General features: G+C 40.6%; 1 protein-coding gene across 1 annotated transcript in view; it reads right to left on the reverse strand.

Moving 5' to 3' along the window:
- LOC139315039 (complement factor H-like) overlaps window positions 1–15,895 on the reverse strand; it is a gene marked incomplete at its 3' end in the record, with an annotated part of 58,181 nt that overhangs the window by 18,841 nt on the left and 23,445 nt on the right. The window contains 2 exon segments of the mRNA XM_070941062.1: window positions 5,098–5,274; window positions 9,704–9,880. Of these exon segments, the coding sequence (XP_070797163.1) occupies window positions 5,098–5,274; window positions 9,704–9,880 (354 nt within the window).

The raw sequence follows: 15,895 nt of genomic DNA on the forward strand, positions 1-15,895 counted from the left end.
GCCTGTTATGCCCACTATGGTTCCTGCAACCCATAGCGGTCCGCTGGCATAGTTCCGAGCGAACACCGGGGACCCAACCTGAAACTGTCTTAGTCCAGAGGTCTCTCCCTTGAAGTTTTCGTGCGAATAGTTGGGGTGAAGCCTATCTAACACGCACCGAAGCTTCCTGCCCATGAGGAGCTCTGCTGGGCTTCTCCCTGTGGCTGTGCACGGTGTGGCATGCTGGACGGCTAAGAATTGGTCTATCCTGGCCTGCCAGTCTCCGTTATCTAGTCTGGATAGGGCCTCTTTGGCCGTTCTTACAAAACGTTCGGCCAATCCGTTAGAAGCCGGGTGGAACGGGGCCGATAGGGCATGGCGGATGCCCAGTCCGGCCAAGTATCCCTCGAACAGGGTTGCTGTGAATTGAGGGCCGTTGTCAGATACTAGAGTATCCGGTAGGCCATGTGTGGCGAAAAGCTTACGAAGGGCTTTAATAACAGCCTCGGCTGTGGTAGAGGGCATTAGAATTATTTCAAGCCATTTCGAAAAGGCATCTACTACAATTAAAAATGTTTGCCCATGGAAGGGGCCAGCAAAATCAATATGGATCCTCCCCCATGGCCCTTTTGGTTTCTCCCACTCTCGGATGGGTGCTACCGGGGGATCAGGGCGAGACTCCTGGCAGGGTCTGCACTTTCCCACCCACTCGGAGATAACTTGGTCCATGTTGGGCCACCATACATAACTGCGGGCTAAACTTTTCATTCTGACAATGCCCGGATGCCCTTCGTGCAGCAATTCTAAGACCCTTGTTCGTAATTTTGTTGGTACTACCACCCTGTCACCCCACAACAGACAACCACCTTGCGTAAACAGTTCGTTTCGTTTGTTTACAAAACCTTGGTATTCCCCCCCGTCCACCTTGACCGGCCACCCTTTCAGCACCCACCCCATCACAGTACGAATGATCGGGTCCCTGGCTGAGGCTTTTGCCACTTCGGCAGAGGAAATAGGTCCCAAAGTTAATGTGTCCAGTAGAAGGACGGAGGCCTCAGGTGTTGGATTGGTCAGTAAGTCAGGTAGGGGACAGCGGCTGAGGGCATCCGCGTGACCCAGGGTCCGTCCGGGTCGATGTACCAGCTGATATGAATAGGCCGAAAGAAAAATAGCCCATCTAGTCAAACGTGGGGAAAGAGCAGCGGGGGTGGGCCTGTCACCTGCCAAAAGTCCTAGCAAGGGCCAGTGATCAGTCACAAGTTCGAATTGCCGGCCAAAAAGGTATTCGTGGAACTTTTTAACCCCCGCAATTGCAGCCAGAGCCTCTCTGTCCAATTGGCTATAGTTTCGCTCTGCGCTTGACAGGGTGCGAGAGTAAAACGCAATGGGCGCCTCTAGGCCGTTCGGCAGTCTATGGCCCAGGACGGCACCAACTCCTACGGGGGAGGCGTCACAAACCAATACAAGCGGTAGCGCTGCGTTGTATTGGATTAGGAAACTGTCTTCTGATAGAAGTCTCTTTACTGCCTCAAAAGCGGCTGCTTGTGGTTTCCCCCAGACCCATGGTACATTCTTCCCCAATAGTTTGTGAAGGGGATCTGCGACGGTAGCTTTGTCTTTCAGGAACATTGAGTAAAAATTGAGCAGTCCAAGAAAGGCTTGGAGCTCAGCTTTGGTCTTGGGGGCAGGTGCGCTCTTAATCGCTCTCACCTTGCTTTTGGTAGGGTGGATGCCTGTGCCGTCCACCCTGTACCCCAAAAATTCAACGGAGGGGACAGCGATCATACATTTATTTTTCTTTAACTTAAGTCCCGCTTCCCTAAATCTAGAAAGGACGTTCCTTACTCTGTCCCCTAACTGACGTTCGTCCTGAGCGCTGACTAGAACGTCATCAAAATAGGGCACCACTCCGGGGAGCCCTTGCAGGAGGCGCTCCATGGTGCTTTGAAACAGGCCGGGTGCAACGCTCACCCCAAACTGGAGCCTGGTGCATTTGAAAGCACCCCTATGAGTTACAATCGTTTGCGCCTCTGCCGTGGCATCATCAACTGGTAATTGTTGATAGGCTTGAGCCAGGTCTAATTTGGCAAAAATTTTTCCGGGCCCCAGGGAGTGTAGTAGATGATGCACGATCGGTACCGGATAGGCGCTCGGCTGCAAAGCCTTGTTGATCGTGCACTTGTAATCGGCGCAGATCCTAATTGAGCCGTCAGACTTTACTGGGGTCACTATAGGGGTTTCCCACTTTGCATGGTCAACGGGAACCAACACCCCTTGTTTAATTAGTTTGTCCAGTTCCGCATCGATCTTTGGTTTCAATGCGAACGGCACCCGTCTGGCCTTGAGTCTTATTTGGGCTACGTTGGGGTCTAAGTTAAGGGAGATAGGGGTCCCCACATACTTGCCCAACGTGTCCCCGAAAACGTCCTGGAACTCGGTCAGGAGACTGTCTTTTAATGATGACTTGAGCATCTGGTGGACGCCGGTGAAGCCCATGCCGAGGGCTCGGAACCACCCCATGACGAGAAGGCTGGGAAGCTGTTTTGTGACGATGGTCAGCGGCAGGTCTCTTTCGTAGTCTCCGTAGGTGACTCGGAACGTGCCCACGCCTTCAAGGGGGACTCGGTTCCCCTGGTAGTCTAGGATGCGCAGTCTCTGTTTGGAGAGCTGGTCCTTTCGGAACGATGGCAGGAGGGTCTTTAGGGTCGCCCAAGACATTATAGAGAGAGCCGATCCGGTGTCGATCTCCATCGAGCATGGCTTGCCGTTGATTTCGACCACCGTGCTAACTTTGTCCTCGATTTCCGCGCTGGCCTGGTCTATGTGAATGCTGCGGCCATCTCGAGGTTCAAATTCGCGCCGTTTTTTCGCGCCGCCTTCTCTCGTTGGCTGTTTCTGGCGCGTCAATTCTGGTTGGCTGCGGCGCTCACGTGGTTGGTGTTTTCTGGGCAAAATGGCTCTACAGACTCGCGCCAAGTGCCCTTTTTTCTCGCAACGCCTGCAGATAGCCTCCCTGTATTTGCAGGACAGTCTATCATGGTGCCCTCCACAGCTGGGGCAACTTCGCCGAGGGCTGCCGGTGTCTTTTCTCTGGTGCTCGGTTCGGAAAATGTCCTCATCCGACTCGGACTCAGAGCTGGATCCGGCGTCTTCTCTGTGCACCGGGGCAGACTTGGGGTTGTCTTTGCTGGTCAGCGGACGCTGCAGTGTTTCTGCGGCTTTTGTGGAGGCTTCGTGAGCCCTGGCCTCGTCCAGGGCTCCAGCAAGCGTCAGATCAGGCTTGGCGAGCAGGCGCCATTGCAGCCTAATGTCCCGAACACCACAGATCAGTTGCTCAAGCAACGCATCGTCTAAGTCTCTATAGTCGCAATGGGTTGCGGCTTTTCTCAGGCTGGCCATGTATGCGCTGACCGGTTCTCCCTCTCGCTGAACGCGCTGTCTGAGTTGGTATCGTTGCACGAACTTGGAGGGCACGGGAGCATAGTGAGCCCGGAGCGTGGCCATCAGGGTGTCCCATGAGATGGTCTGGACCGGAGTTGGCTCACACAGTGACTCTGCCATCTCGAACACGTCCGGTCCGCAGTGGCTTAGGAAGAGGGCCCTCTTCTGATTAGCGGAGAGCCCTTGCATGTCGCTGGCTTCGAGTGAGCATTCAAACCTCGTTAGGTACGAGACCCATTTTTCGCGGGTCGGATCAAAAGGCTTGGGCGGAACGTAGGCAGACATGTTCGGTATGCCTCCTGTAGTTCGCCTCGTCGCCTAGCTGAAGCTCGTGGTCTCACTGGTTCGCTTCTTGTGCTCTCAATCCCACCTTCGTCGCCAATGAAGTGGTTCGGGAATAACGAGAGGCACAACCAAGCAAGTGACAACAGCTCTTTAATTTACAGTGAGACTTCAGCAAAAACTCAGAGGCTGCAGCCCTCCTTATATACAATCCCGGAGGGACTGTCAGCCAATCAGAAACGTAGGCAGGTTTGAAACTCCCGCTTAAAAGTATCAATACATAACAGAATTGAAAGGTATGGAACTGAATGCTACTGATATTAGCATCAAAAGAAAAGTCAGAAAAAGGCAGTAAATGATGAAAAATGGTAGGGATGGGAAAATTTGATACTACATCAGGAGAAATTTTAAAATGTGCTTTCAATGATAAGTGGTTACAGTATTTGACTAGGCCTTGGTACCCTCGAGGAAAATAAGTGAATTATGAAATAATGGAAAATTGGTTTGAAATTATGGAAGATTTTGTGTAGAGTTGAAAATTGGTTGCTGAATATGATAATAGAGGTATTAGAGAGAAAGCAAGCATGACAATCAAGGGAGCATTTAACTAAGCAGGACGTTAGACAAGGATATGTGAGACACACACACGGTGTTGCATAATTATTATATATTCCTTTATAAAAGTATAATAAGCCCTTATAAGGAGGCCTGCATTGGTTGGGGACATGAATGTGAACATAATTTCATTTATGGGTGAAGTCACTATTTTGGCTGAGAATATAAATGATTTGAGTGAATGTTAGTCATGTGAATGGTGTAATGAGGAGAAATATAGGAAACCGTCAAACGATTAAATTTGAAAGGGAAAGGAGAATACAAATTTTTTAATAAATGGAGAAATTAAGCAAATGGGTCAATCTACATATCTTGGTAGAATGATGACTATAAGTGTGAAAACAGATGGAGAAGTTAACATAAGTAATATATGTAATATATATGAGATTTTTTAAATAACAACCAGTTTTATGTTCTATGATAGGACATATTCTATGATATAGGACTGGGAAGGAGAGGCTAATTTTGAAATAGAAATCCATGTTTGTGCTCCAAAAGTCACATACTCTTTCAAATGAGAAAAGACTTCTAGCTATGAAATGAACTGAATAGATTTATATCAGTAGAAATTCAAATTTTTGTAGAAGAGGGACAATGTTAATGAAAATATATTGTACTTTCACAGTTCAGGGACATTAAATTTTACAATTCTAGCAATAAAATATTGAAAAAGCATGATAGAACCTTTTCAAAATAACATGAAAGAGACAGTGAAGTAAAAGCAAATTCATTTCCAATTCTATCTTCATTTCTACATAGTGAAGATCTGCACATAGATACCTGTACAACGTGGTGTTTCTGTCCAACCATTCTTCGAACATGTAATGAAAGGAGATCCAAGAAGAGCATAACCTGTGTAGCATCGATACTGCACCTTCTCCTGGGGCAAATACTTTGCCTTTATTTCACCAATAATCTGACCATTTTGAATTCGATGGGGAGAAGAACATCTTACATCTAAAATTTAAATAAAAAATTGTCCCGTTCAAATAAAATGGACTTGGTTTTCCTAAAGCAAATGTCTGAAAACGTGCTCCCGCTTCTATGTCTATTGTTGTCCATACTGTATTGAATCAATTGGAACAACAGGGGACATATGCGAGGCTGTTATTTGTGGATTATAGCTCTGCCTTTAACACCATTTTTACCCAACAGGTTGTTTCTTAAAATGTCCAATTTAGGTATAAATCAGAGGATTTGTTTTTAGATAAAGGATTTTCTGACAGATAGGCCACAGTCAGTAAGGATGGGATCCCACCATTCCTCTACTCTGATACTAAGCACAGGAGCCCCCCAGGGTTGTGTGCGCTCTACATGGGACTACCCTTGAAAAGTGTTTGGAGACTACAGTTGGTCCAGAATGCAGCCACGCAAGTTATAGTGGGTGCGCTTAGATACACCCACATTACACCAATTCTCCACGAGCTGCACTGGCTCCCTATTGGTCTCCGGGTGCAATTCAAGGTGTTGGTCATTACCTTTAAAGCCCTATATGGCTCAGGGCCAGGCTATCTTCGAGACTGCCTTCTACCACATAGCTCCCAGCGACCGGTAAGATCCCACAGAGTCGGTCTCCTCCGGGTCCCGTCAGCTAAACAATGTCGGCTGGCAGGCCCGCGGGGGAGGGCCTTCTCTGTGCTGTCCCGGCTCTCTGAAACCAATTACCTCCTGAGGTCCGGACCACCCCCACCATATCGGCCTTCCACAAAGCGGTGAAGACCTGGCTCTTCTGGCAAGCTTAGGGCCGTTGATCTCGTTATAATGATCTTGCAAGACCCAGCCACGAATTGGAATGCATGTGTTTTAACGTTTTTAAAGTTTTTAATGTTTTAATGTTTTTCTTTTAACATTTTTTATGGGATTGTTCGCATTGTTTTATTCTTTGTTGTAAGCTGCCCAGAGTCCCTTGGGAGTTGGGTGGCATAGAAATGCGACAAAATAAATAAATAAATAAAAAATAAATAAATAAATAAATAAATAAATAAATAAATAAATAAATAAATAAATAAATATATAAATAAGCCCTTTCCTTTATTCCTGTACACACATGACTGCACCCCATTGCACCCACACCAATGCAATTATTAAATCTGTGGATGACCCAACAATGGTGGGGCTCATTAATAAGAACAATGAGTCTGTTTATAGAAAGGAAATACAGGGCTGACATTGTGGTGTAAAGAAAATAATCTTACACTTAACACCAAAAAAACTAAAGAATTTATAATTGACTTCAGGAGGAAGAAAGATGTACATTTACCATTGTACATAAATGTGAGGAGGTGGAGAGGGATGGTAGTCTTAAATTTCTGGGCACTTATATCTCGAAGGACCTCTCATAGACTATGAATGTTAACAAGCTTGTGAAGAAGGCACAGAAGAGGCTGTACTTCCTGAGAATGCTCAGGAAGATAAATCTATCTCAGCTTCTGTCCTACTATCACAGCACCATTGAGAGTGTCCTGACATACTACATTCTTGCATGGTATGGGAACAGCTCTGTAGATGACAAAAAAGCTCTACAGAGAATCATTAAAACTGCCCAGAATATCATCAAGCTCCAGCTACCAGCCCTGGATGACATTTTCGAATCTCGCTGTTTGAGGAAGTTGCATAACATTCTCAGAGACTCTTCCCATCCTGCTTACAATCTTTTTGGACTGTTGCCTTCCGGCAGAAGATACAAAACAATTAAAACTCAGACCACATGTTTTCTGAATATTTTTATCCCAGAGCTATAATTGCACTCAACAATGAACTAAAGGGCCACCATCAGTGAGCTTTTGGACATTACTTGGTCTGTTGTGTGGATGTTTGGGTGGTTTAGGGGTGGGGAATTGTGGTGGGTGGGAGTGTGTTTGGAGATTATTATGTGTGTTGGACATGGACTTTGGGTGTTAAGTGAATTTCGCTGTATGGGTATACTGTGTATACACGTACAATGACAATAAAGTTGTTGTTGTTGTTGTTGTTGTTGTTGTTGTTGTTGTTGTTGTTATTATTATTATTATTATTATTATTATTATTATTATTATTATGAAACCAAAACTGTCAACCCACATCCTATAGCACAGAAAATACAAGAGTGATGCTGCAGGCTTGAGGGTGCTTCCCTTTGAGGTGAGGAGAGTGTGAGGCTACAGATAGAGGAAGCTCCTCCTCCTCCTCCAGCACCTGTTTCTACTGATCTTGAAGAAATGAAACCGGGTGCTTTCAATCAATACTGTCATGATATCTGATCAGCCGCAGATTAATGGCAGAGTTGTGTTTGTGTAAATAATAATAAATAAATAAATAACTGGATTATTCTGCAAGAAATTTAAATCCTTCTATGAACTACATGCAGAAAAGAAGCTATCTAGTGAACCCCTGCACGATGAACTATTCTGGCCTTTTCCCTTCCAATCAGTCTGTCATGAAGCTGGATATCAAAGCAATTGATATCAAAGCAATGGATGCAAATAGACTGTCTACTGTTGACCTCACCCCATTCCTAAGAGGTCTGTAAGGGGCGTGCATAAGCGCACCAATGTGCCTACCGTCCCTGTCCTAATGTCCCCATCTATTCGTATCCATTTCATGTATTCATAATCATGTTTATACTTATATCTGTTATCTTATACATGCTTTACAAAACAAACAAACAAACAAACAAACAAACAAACAAACAAACAAATTGTGATCCTCTACCCTAGGCTGTGAGGGAGATAGTCTCAATATTCTTTGCTGATGTTCGGAAACCATCAGATCTGGCTGAGAGACAAGAGATTAAAGGTTGCTTACTCCGTTCTGTTGCTTTACTATTTTTACAGTTGATTATACTGAGGATTTTATATTTGGTTTTTATACTCTATGTAAGCAGCTAACAGTCTCTAGATTGTGATGGGGTAGAAATGGAGGAAAAATAAATACGCATACAGACTTGATCATTCAAGGTAGGCAAGTCAACCACAGGTGATATTTCCAGATACAAATATTGTACTAATCTAAAATCTGTCCCTCATGCTGGGTTTCCATGACCTCACATAGACTGGATATCTAGGCTGACACCCCCACCCTCCGATTAGGAAATGCTGAAGCAGAGGAAATACTACCAAGGGTATTGAGCTGCATTTCTTCTTGAACAGAAAAGAAGACATTTCAAATTGGAGGAAGTTCAGCTTCATCCTGTCTCCCAGCTCTCAGTGTCTCTGCCCTCTAGAGCTCAAAATACCAGTTACCATTGACAAGAGTCTCCCCATCCTTTCTAATTATTCTGAAGAATAGTCCTGCAATGAAGTTGTAACTTTTTTTTTTTCCTGACTAGTTAAAGGCTATATTTTGCTCCTTTTTGCAGGCCACCTGAGGGGGAATGCTGGACTGTGGGTTGGAAGTTGGGCAATTGGGGATGGGTGGAAAAATGATGAGTGTATCAAAATGTCCAGAGGCTTATCTATTTATCAAACAGGAAAATTAAGAGCAACAACACAGGATCAGCTCGTTTTGGGTGAATGGTTCAGATTAATAATATTTAATTTCTGCTTTTTAAAAAAATGTACTCTCCATGTGAATTTTGTGAATCTCACCAAAAATATTATAGACCATACATTCCTACCTACACATCTTGGCAAGCGTGACCAGTTATTTTGTCTACACGTTACAACAGCTGATCCATGTATATCAAAACCATCATTACACTGATAATTTATTTTCTCACCATTCAGGTACTTCTTCATTGTATCTTCAATAATTTCAGCATTTTCAACTATACGGGGTGTGGGACACGTTTTTTTTTTTTTTTTAATTTGATTTATATGCCGCCCTTCTCCGGAGACTCAGGGCGGCTTACAATGTGTTAAGCAATAGCCTTCATACTTTTGTATATTTATACAAAGTCAGCTTATTGCCCCCACAAACTGGGTCCTCAATTTACCTACCTTAGAAAGGATAGAAGGCTGAGTCAGCCTTGAGCCTGGGGAGATTCGAACTGGTGTAATTGCAGACAGCTGGATGTTAATTACGGTGCTTTAGTCTGCAGAGCTAAACCAGGCTCTGGTTTAAATGGATAGAGGATACAAGACTTCAATTTTCTGAACTGATTCAAGAGAATATAGGCCAAAAATAAACTATGACAAAATATATCATCAATATTAGGCCAGCTAAAGTCACAATATTGTTCACATGTTGATCAGTTCCAATAATGCTTCCATTGGTTATTTTAGTCTAGTCTTCTTTGCCCACACAATGTAAAGAATCATTCAATCTCTGGAACAACAAATACCTATTTGTCTGAGTCTGCATAGATTGAAAGACAGCAAGTTTGGCCTCTTTCTTTTAAGCATCACTTTTCAACAATGTTGCTTCAAAAACAATTACCTTGAGAAGTTCAAAAATAAAATTACTGTACCTTTACAAGTGAAGGATCCTACCCATTTTCCTCTTCTACATGTTTTTTTAGTAGATTCTTTAGTATCAAATCCATGATTGCATGTATAATTTATTATTTTTCCAGAATCATATTGTTCGCTATCTTCTTGCTCCAGTGAAGCATTGGGGATTACTGGGGCCGGACCACATGACTGTTCTGGGGAAAAAATGAAAAAACAACTTTCAGTATAAATCAATTTATGCCAAGATTTCTTTAAATATTAAAAAATAAGCCTATAATTATCAATAACAGTTTTAAAAAGTTAAGATGCAAGAGTTCTGTTCACCTATTTACCTTAACCTTTGCAAAGAATTCATTCATAGGAGACTGTCTGTTTCAGAAGTCCGATGCATTTTTTAAAATAAAATTCTAAATACAGGTGGTCCTTGAGTCACAATTGAGCCCAAAATTTATGTTGCTAAGTGAAACATTTGTTAAGTGAGTTTGACCCATTTTACAACTTTTATTGCCACACTTATTAAGTGAATCATTGTATTTGTTAAGTTAGTAACACGGTTGTTAAGTGAATCTGCCTTCCCCATTGACTTTGCTTGTCAGGAGGTCACATGAGCCCAGGACACTGCAACCGTCATAAATTTGAACCACTTGCCAAACATCTGAATTTTGATCATGTGACCATGGGGATGCTGCAACAGTCGTAAGTGTGAAAAATCATCATAAGTCACTTTTTTCAATGCCATTGTAACTTTGAACGGTCACTAAATGAACTAGATAATCTATACAATTAAGTCATAAGAGCATACATTAATATTGCATGGTTTAAGTATAATTGTATTATGCATATACTTAAATACATTTTCTTTAGCAAGGGAAAAAACCTGATGGTTTTAGATTTGCATAAATGCTTCTCTGGCCTGATTTTCTCAAAGAGAAACCACAAAAAAGATTTTGAGGTATTTTGGGAATTTATTAAAACAACATTCTAAAAGCAAATTAATAGAAATCTGCTGATTGATTTGTTCAGTTCTATACTTTAATTTAGAAATAGAGTGATTTTTAGACTGTGCATATATGTTTGATTTTCATATAGTGTTTGTGTTTTAGTTTTAACTTTCTGTTCATTGCATAGAGTCACTTTTGTGAGATAGTCAACTATATAAATTATTAAAATAAGTATTAAAACCTTTTTTAAATAAAGTTTTTCTTTATCTTCAAAGGAGGGAACCAGGGGCCAGGTTCTGAAGGACCATTGAACCAGGGGTGAAATGCTCCTGGTTCGGACCAGCTAAGGCGAGTAGGTAGCGATGGCGGCGGACAGTTCGGAGAACCGGTAGCAAAAATCCCTGCCCCCGCCCCCCATGCCCAGCTGAGCCCTGTGATCATCAGAGCCTTTTTTTCCTTTTAAATGGCTCTGACCAGCCAAGCTCTGACATCCCAGCTGAGTTGCCTGCTAATCAGACAACTCAGCTTGGATCGCCAGAGCCATGTAAAAGAAAAAAAGTTTCTTTTTTTCTCCCAGCCTCCAGGTTGCTTATCTTAGCTGCTGATCACATGACAATCACAATTCATGCATTAGCAAGCAACTGAATCTCCCTGCCTGCAATCAAGCTCATCAGTGAGCAGCTCTTTCTGCCTTCCTGCCTAGACTTGTGGACTTCTTTTTTTATTATTATTTAAAAAGTTTTAATAATCAATACAACAATTTTCTCCCCTCATCCCCCCCCTCCCACCCCCCCTCCCCTCTCCCTCCAACCCCCCTCCCCCCAACCACCCACCCCCCGGACTTCCCAGAGCAAAAACAGGGTATAACATAACAAACATAAGCTAAAATAAGCTAACTTTCTGTGGTCTCCAAACTCCCTCTTGCTCTTTAACTCCCCTTACAACTAACTAATCATATTTCAAAAAAAAAAAAAGTATAGATTTCATTCATAGGCTATTTGAAACTTTTTAGTCCGATATTTGTTTTGAATATAGTCAATCCATCTTCTCCATTCCAATATATATCTTTCATTTGAATGGTCCTTCAAATATGCTGAAATTTTGGCCATCTCTGCTAAATTCACTACTTTTAATGTCCATTCTTCAATAGTAGGCAGGTCTTCCTTCTTCCAGTACTGCGCTACCAAGAGTCTGGCTGCTGTTATTAAATTTAAAATCAACTTAGTCTCTATAACAGTACAATCTGTAATTATACCGAACAAAAAGAACTGTGGTGTAAATTTTATCTTCTTTTTAAGAATATTTTGAATAATCCACCATATTTTTATCCAAAATGCCTTAATTTTTTTACATGTCCACCATATATGATAATACGTGGCATCATCATATTCACATCTCCAACACTTAGGTTGCACACTTGGATACACTTGGATACATACAGGCTAGCTTTTTAGGATCCAGATGCCATCTATAAAACATTTTATAAAAATTCTCTCTTAAATTTTGGGCTTGCATGAACTTCACATTCCTAACCCATATTTTTTCCCATGTTTCCATCATTATTGGTTCTTCAATATTTTGTGCCCACTTTATCATATAGTCCTTAACTAACTCCGTCTCTGAATCTATTTCTACCAATGCATTATACAATCTTTTTATATGCATTTGACTTTGGTCTCTAATCTGTTTTACCAAATTCTCCTCATTTTGCAAAAAACCAATTTTCCGATCTTCTCTCCATCTAGCTTGCAACTGTACATATTGAAACCATGTTCGAATTGTCCTTTCTTCTCTTAGTTGATTCAAAGATTTTAATTGTAGTATACCTTTCCTTGTTAAGAAGCTCTTTATATGTAATCACATCCTGCCTTTGCTCTACACTTATATTCTCTATCGCGTGTCTGGGTATTGCCCACAATGGTAACTTCTCGTTTAGTTTATATTTATACTTTTTCCAGACACTCAATAGAGCATTCCTTAATATATGGCTTTTAAAAGTCTTGTCCACTTTCTTATCATATAATAAGTAAGCATGTCACCCGTAAACCAAATCATATCCCTCAATATTCAATATTCTTTCTTCTGTTAAATTCATCCAATCACTCATTGCTGATAGAACAGCTGCCTCATAATATAATCTTAAATTAGGCATTTTGAGGCCTCCTCTTTCACGTGTATCCTGCATTATTTTTTGTTTTATTCTCGGTCTCTTCCCTGCCCAGACAAAATTATTAATACCCTTCTGCCATATCTTCAAATTCTCATCTTTTTTAAGTATAGGTATCATTTGAAAAAGAAACAAAAACTTAGGCAAAACATTCATTTTTACTGCTGCTATCCTTCCTAACAAGGATAATTGTAATTTTTTCCAGTTTTCCATCTCTCTCTGTATTTTTTGCCACAACGGATCGTAATTATGCTTAAATAATTTTGCATTTGATGTCATAATATAGACCCCTAAATACTTAACTTTTTTTACAATTTCAAATCCTGTTAATCTTTCTAATTCTGCTTTTTGATTGATAGTCATATTTTTAGTTATTATCTTCGTTTTCCCTGCATTTATTTTGAATCCAGATACTTGTCCATATTGATTAATTATATCCATTAAACCTGCAACCGACTGTAATGGTTGGGTTAAAGTAACAACCAAGTCATCTGCGAATGCTTGTAATCTATAGTCATACTGCCTAATCTTAATTCCACTTATTTTGTCCGACCCACGTATCTTACTTAACAAAAATTCCAAAGTCAAGATAAACAATAATGGAGACAAAGGGCATCCTTGTCTTGTTCCTTTTTCTATATTAAAAGTATCTGTTAAACTACCATTAATTATTATTTGCACTGTTTGTTTCTGGTATATTGCCTTAATAGATTTTATAAAATGTTCTCCAAACTGCATCTTTTCTATTATTTTCAATAAAAATTGCCAATTCAATTGATCAAATCCTTTCTCCACATCAAGAAATATCAGCACCACAGGGATTTGGTTGTTCTTTCCCAAATACTCCAATAAGTTAACCATTTGCCTTACATTACTCTTCATTTGTCTACCATTTATGAAACCACTTTGATCATTATGAATCATTTGTTGCATGACTGTCATTAACCTATTTGCTAATATTTTAGCAAAAATCTTGTAGTCTGTATTTAAAAGTGATATGGGCCTATACTTTTTGGCTGGGTGTGGTCTTGCTCCTCCTTTGGAATCAGAGAAATATAAGCTGTCCTCCAAGATGGGGGTACATCTCCTCCAGATTGTATATTAGTAAATAATTCTTTAAGTGGTCCCACCATTTCTAACTGCAAATGTTTATAATAAGCAGCTGTCAAACCATCCATCCCAGGAGCTTTACCCACTTTCAGCTGCTTAATTGCAAACATAATCTCCTCAGTGGTTATTAGTTGATTTAAACCCTCCCTTTGCTCCTTTGTAATTGCAGGAATATTCTCTTTCTGTAAATATCTATCTATATCTGTACCTTGAATTTTGTCACTAGCATACAATCTCGTATAAAATTCTAAGAAAGCTTTTTTAATCATATTTTGCTGATAAACCTCTTTACCTTTATATTCTATTTTCTCTATAGTCCGTGACTTTTGTTTTTTCCTTAGCAAATATGCTAACCACCTCCCTGGTTTATTAGGATTGCAAAAAATATTATGTTTAGCATATTGCAAATTAGTTGCGACCTGATCTGCCATTAACATTTTAAATTGCCCTTGCAATAAATTAATTGCTTCTTTTATTTTCTTATCTGCTGGGTTCAATATCAAAGCTTGTTCTTTTTTTTTTTTAATTTCCTCTTCTAAGTCCTTCCTTTTTTTTTCCTGTTTGTGTCTATATTTATTATTCAAATATATCAAAATACCTCTCATATATGCTTTACTTGCATCCTAAACCATTTCCATAGATGTACCCTTATGCATATTTATAATAAAAAATTCTTTGATAAATTTTTTGCATTCTTTTACATTTTCCTCATATCTAAACAGATTTTCATTTAACCTCCAAGATCTCCTAGATCCCATTCCATTCTCTAATTCCATCCAAACTGGACTATGATCCGTTAAAGCTCTTGGACAAATCTTCGTCTTCTTCACCCTGGAAAAAAAATCATTTGTGATTAATATAAAATCAATCCTAGAGAAGGATTGATGTCTATCAGAAAAAAAGGTAAAGTCTTTTTCTCCAGGATTTCTCTCTCGCCAAATATCTCTCAACTCCATAACCTCCATCATTTCAAAAAACGATTTTAGCAATCTAGCACGCGTTGAAATGTTCTGCAAGAGCCCCTTATCTTTTTTAGTGTCCAAAACTCCATTCCAATCACCCAATAAAATATATGATTTATAATCCCATTGTAATAATTTGGAATGTAAAAGCTTATAAAATTTTTCCTGCTGTTGGTTCGGTGCGTAGACTCCAATTAAAAGTATTTTTTCTCCTTTTATTAAAAGTTCAATTGCTATAAATCTTCCTTGATCATCTGCTTCAATTAATTTGGCAATTAAGTCTTTTTTTAGATATATAACTATACCATTCTTCTTTTCGGGAGCAGATGCGACAAAATGTATACCTAACCTTGCATTTGTTAAGTATTTTTGAGCTTTACTTCTAATATGAGTCTCTTGTAAACAAATTACATCATTTTTAAACTGTTTCAAATAGTGAAATATTTTTCTCGTCTTTGGTGGTGAATTTAGGCCATTAACATTCCAGGTCAAAAATTTAGTTGCCATTCTTGGCCCCCTGAAGCTTTTGGAGCATCTGCTGGAAATCTCCATGCATTTTACTTTTTGATCTTGCTCCTCCCACTGCTTCTGTTTTTGTAGTGTCTTGAATCATTTGAAGTTGCTGCACTCTTAATTCTTCTTGACGCTTGGCTGCCGCTCGAGTCTGTCTTTGATCCTTATGTTCTTCTATCTCCAAAGCTTGAACAGTAGTCGAAAATTGTATTAATTCTTCTTGGATAAGCAAATCACCCTTTTGGCCCTGTGCCAACAATTTTTCTTTCTCCCCCTTTCTTGCCCCCTCTATTTCCGTCTTCCTTCTAGCTTCCTGGGGCTGTGGGCATCCAGCCTTTAACACATTGGTATAGAAATCTCTTGCCTTCCACACTGAATTGAGATGATATCTTTCTCCTGAATAGTTCACCACTAGACCAGCTGGAACTTCCCATCTATACTGTATCTGTCAGTTTCTCAGTTCTTCCACCAGAAAGGAATACTCCTTTCTGGTTCTCAACATTTTGTGGGGGATTT

The sequence above is a fragment of the Pituophis catenifer genome, unplaced genomic scaffold (genome assembly GCF_029215685.1).
Source record: "Pituophis catenifer annectens isolate HBS135680 unplaced genomic scaffold, rPitCat1.0.hap2 SCAF_3, whole genome shotgun sequence".
In the NCBI taxonomy this organism is placed as follows: Eukaryota; Metazoa; Chordata; class Lepidosauria; order Squamata; family Colubridae; genus Pituophis; species Pituophis catenifer.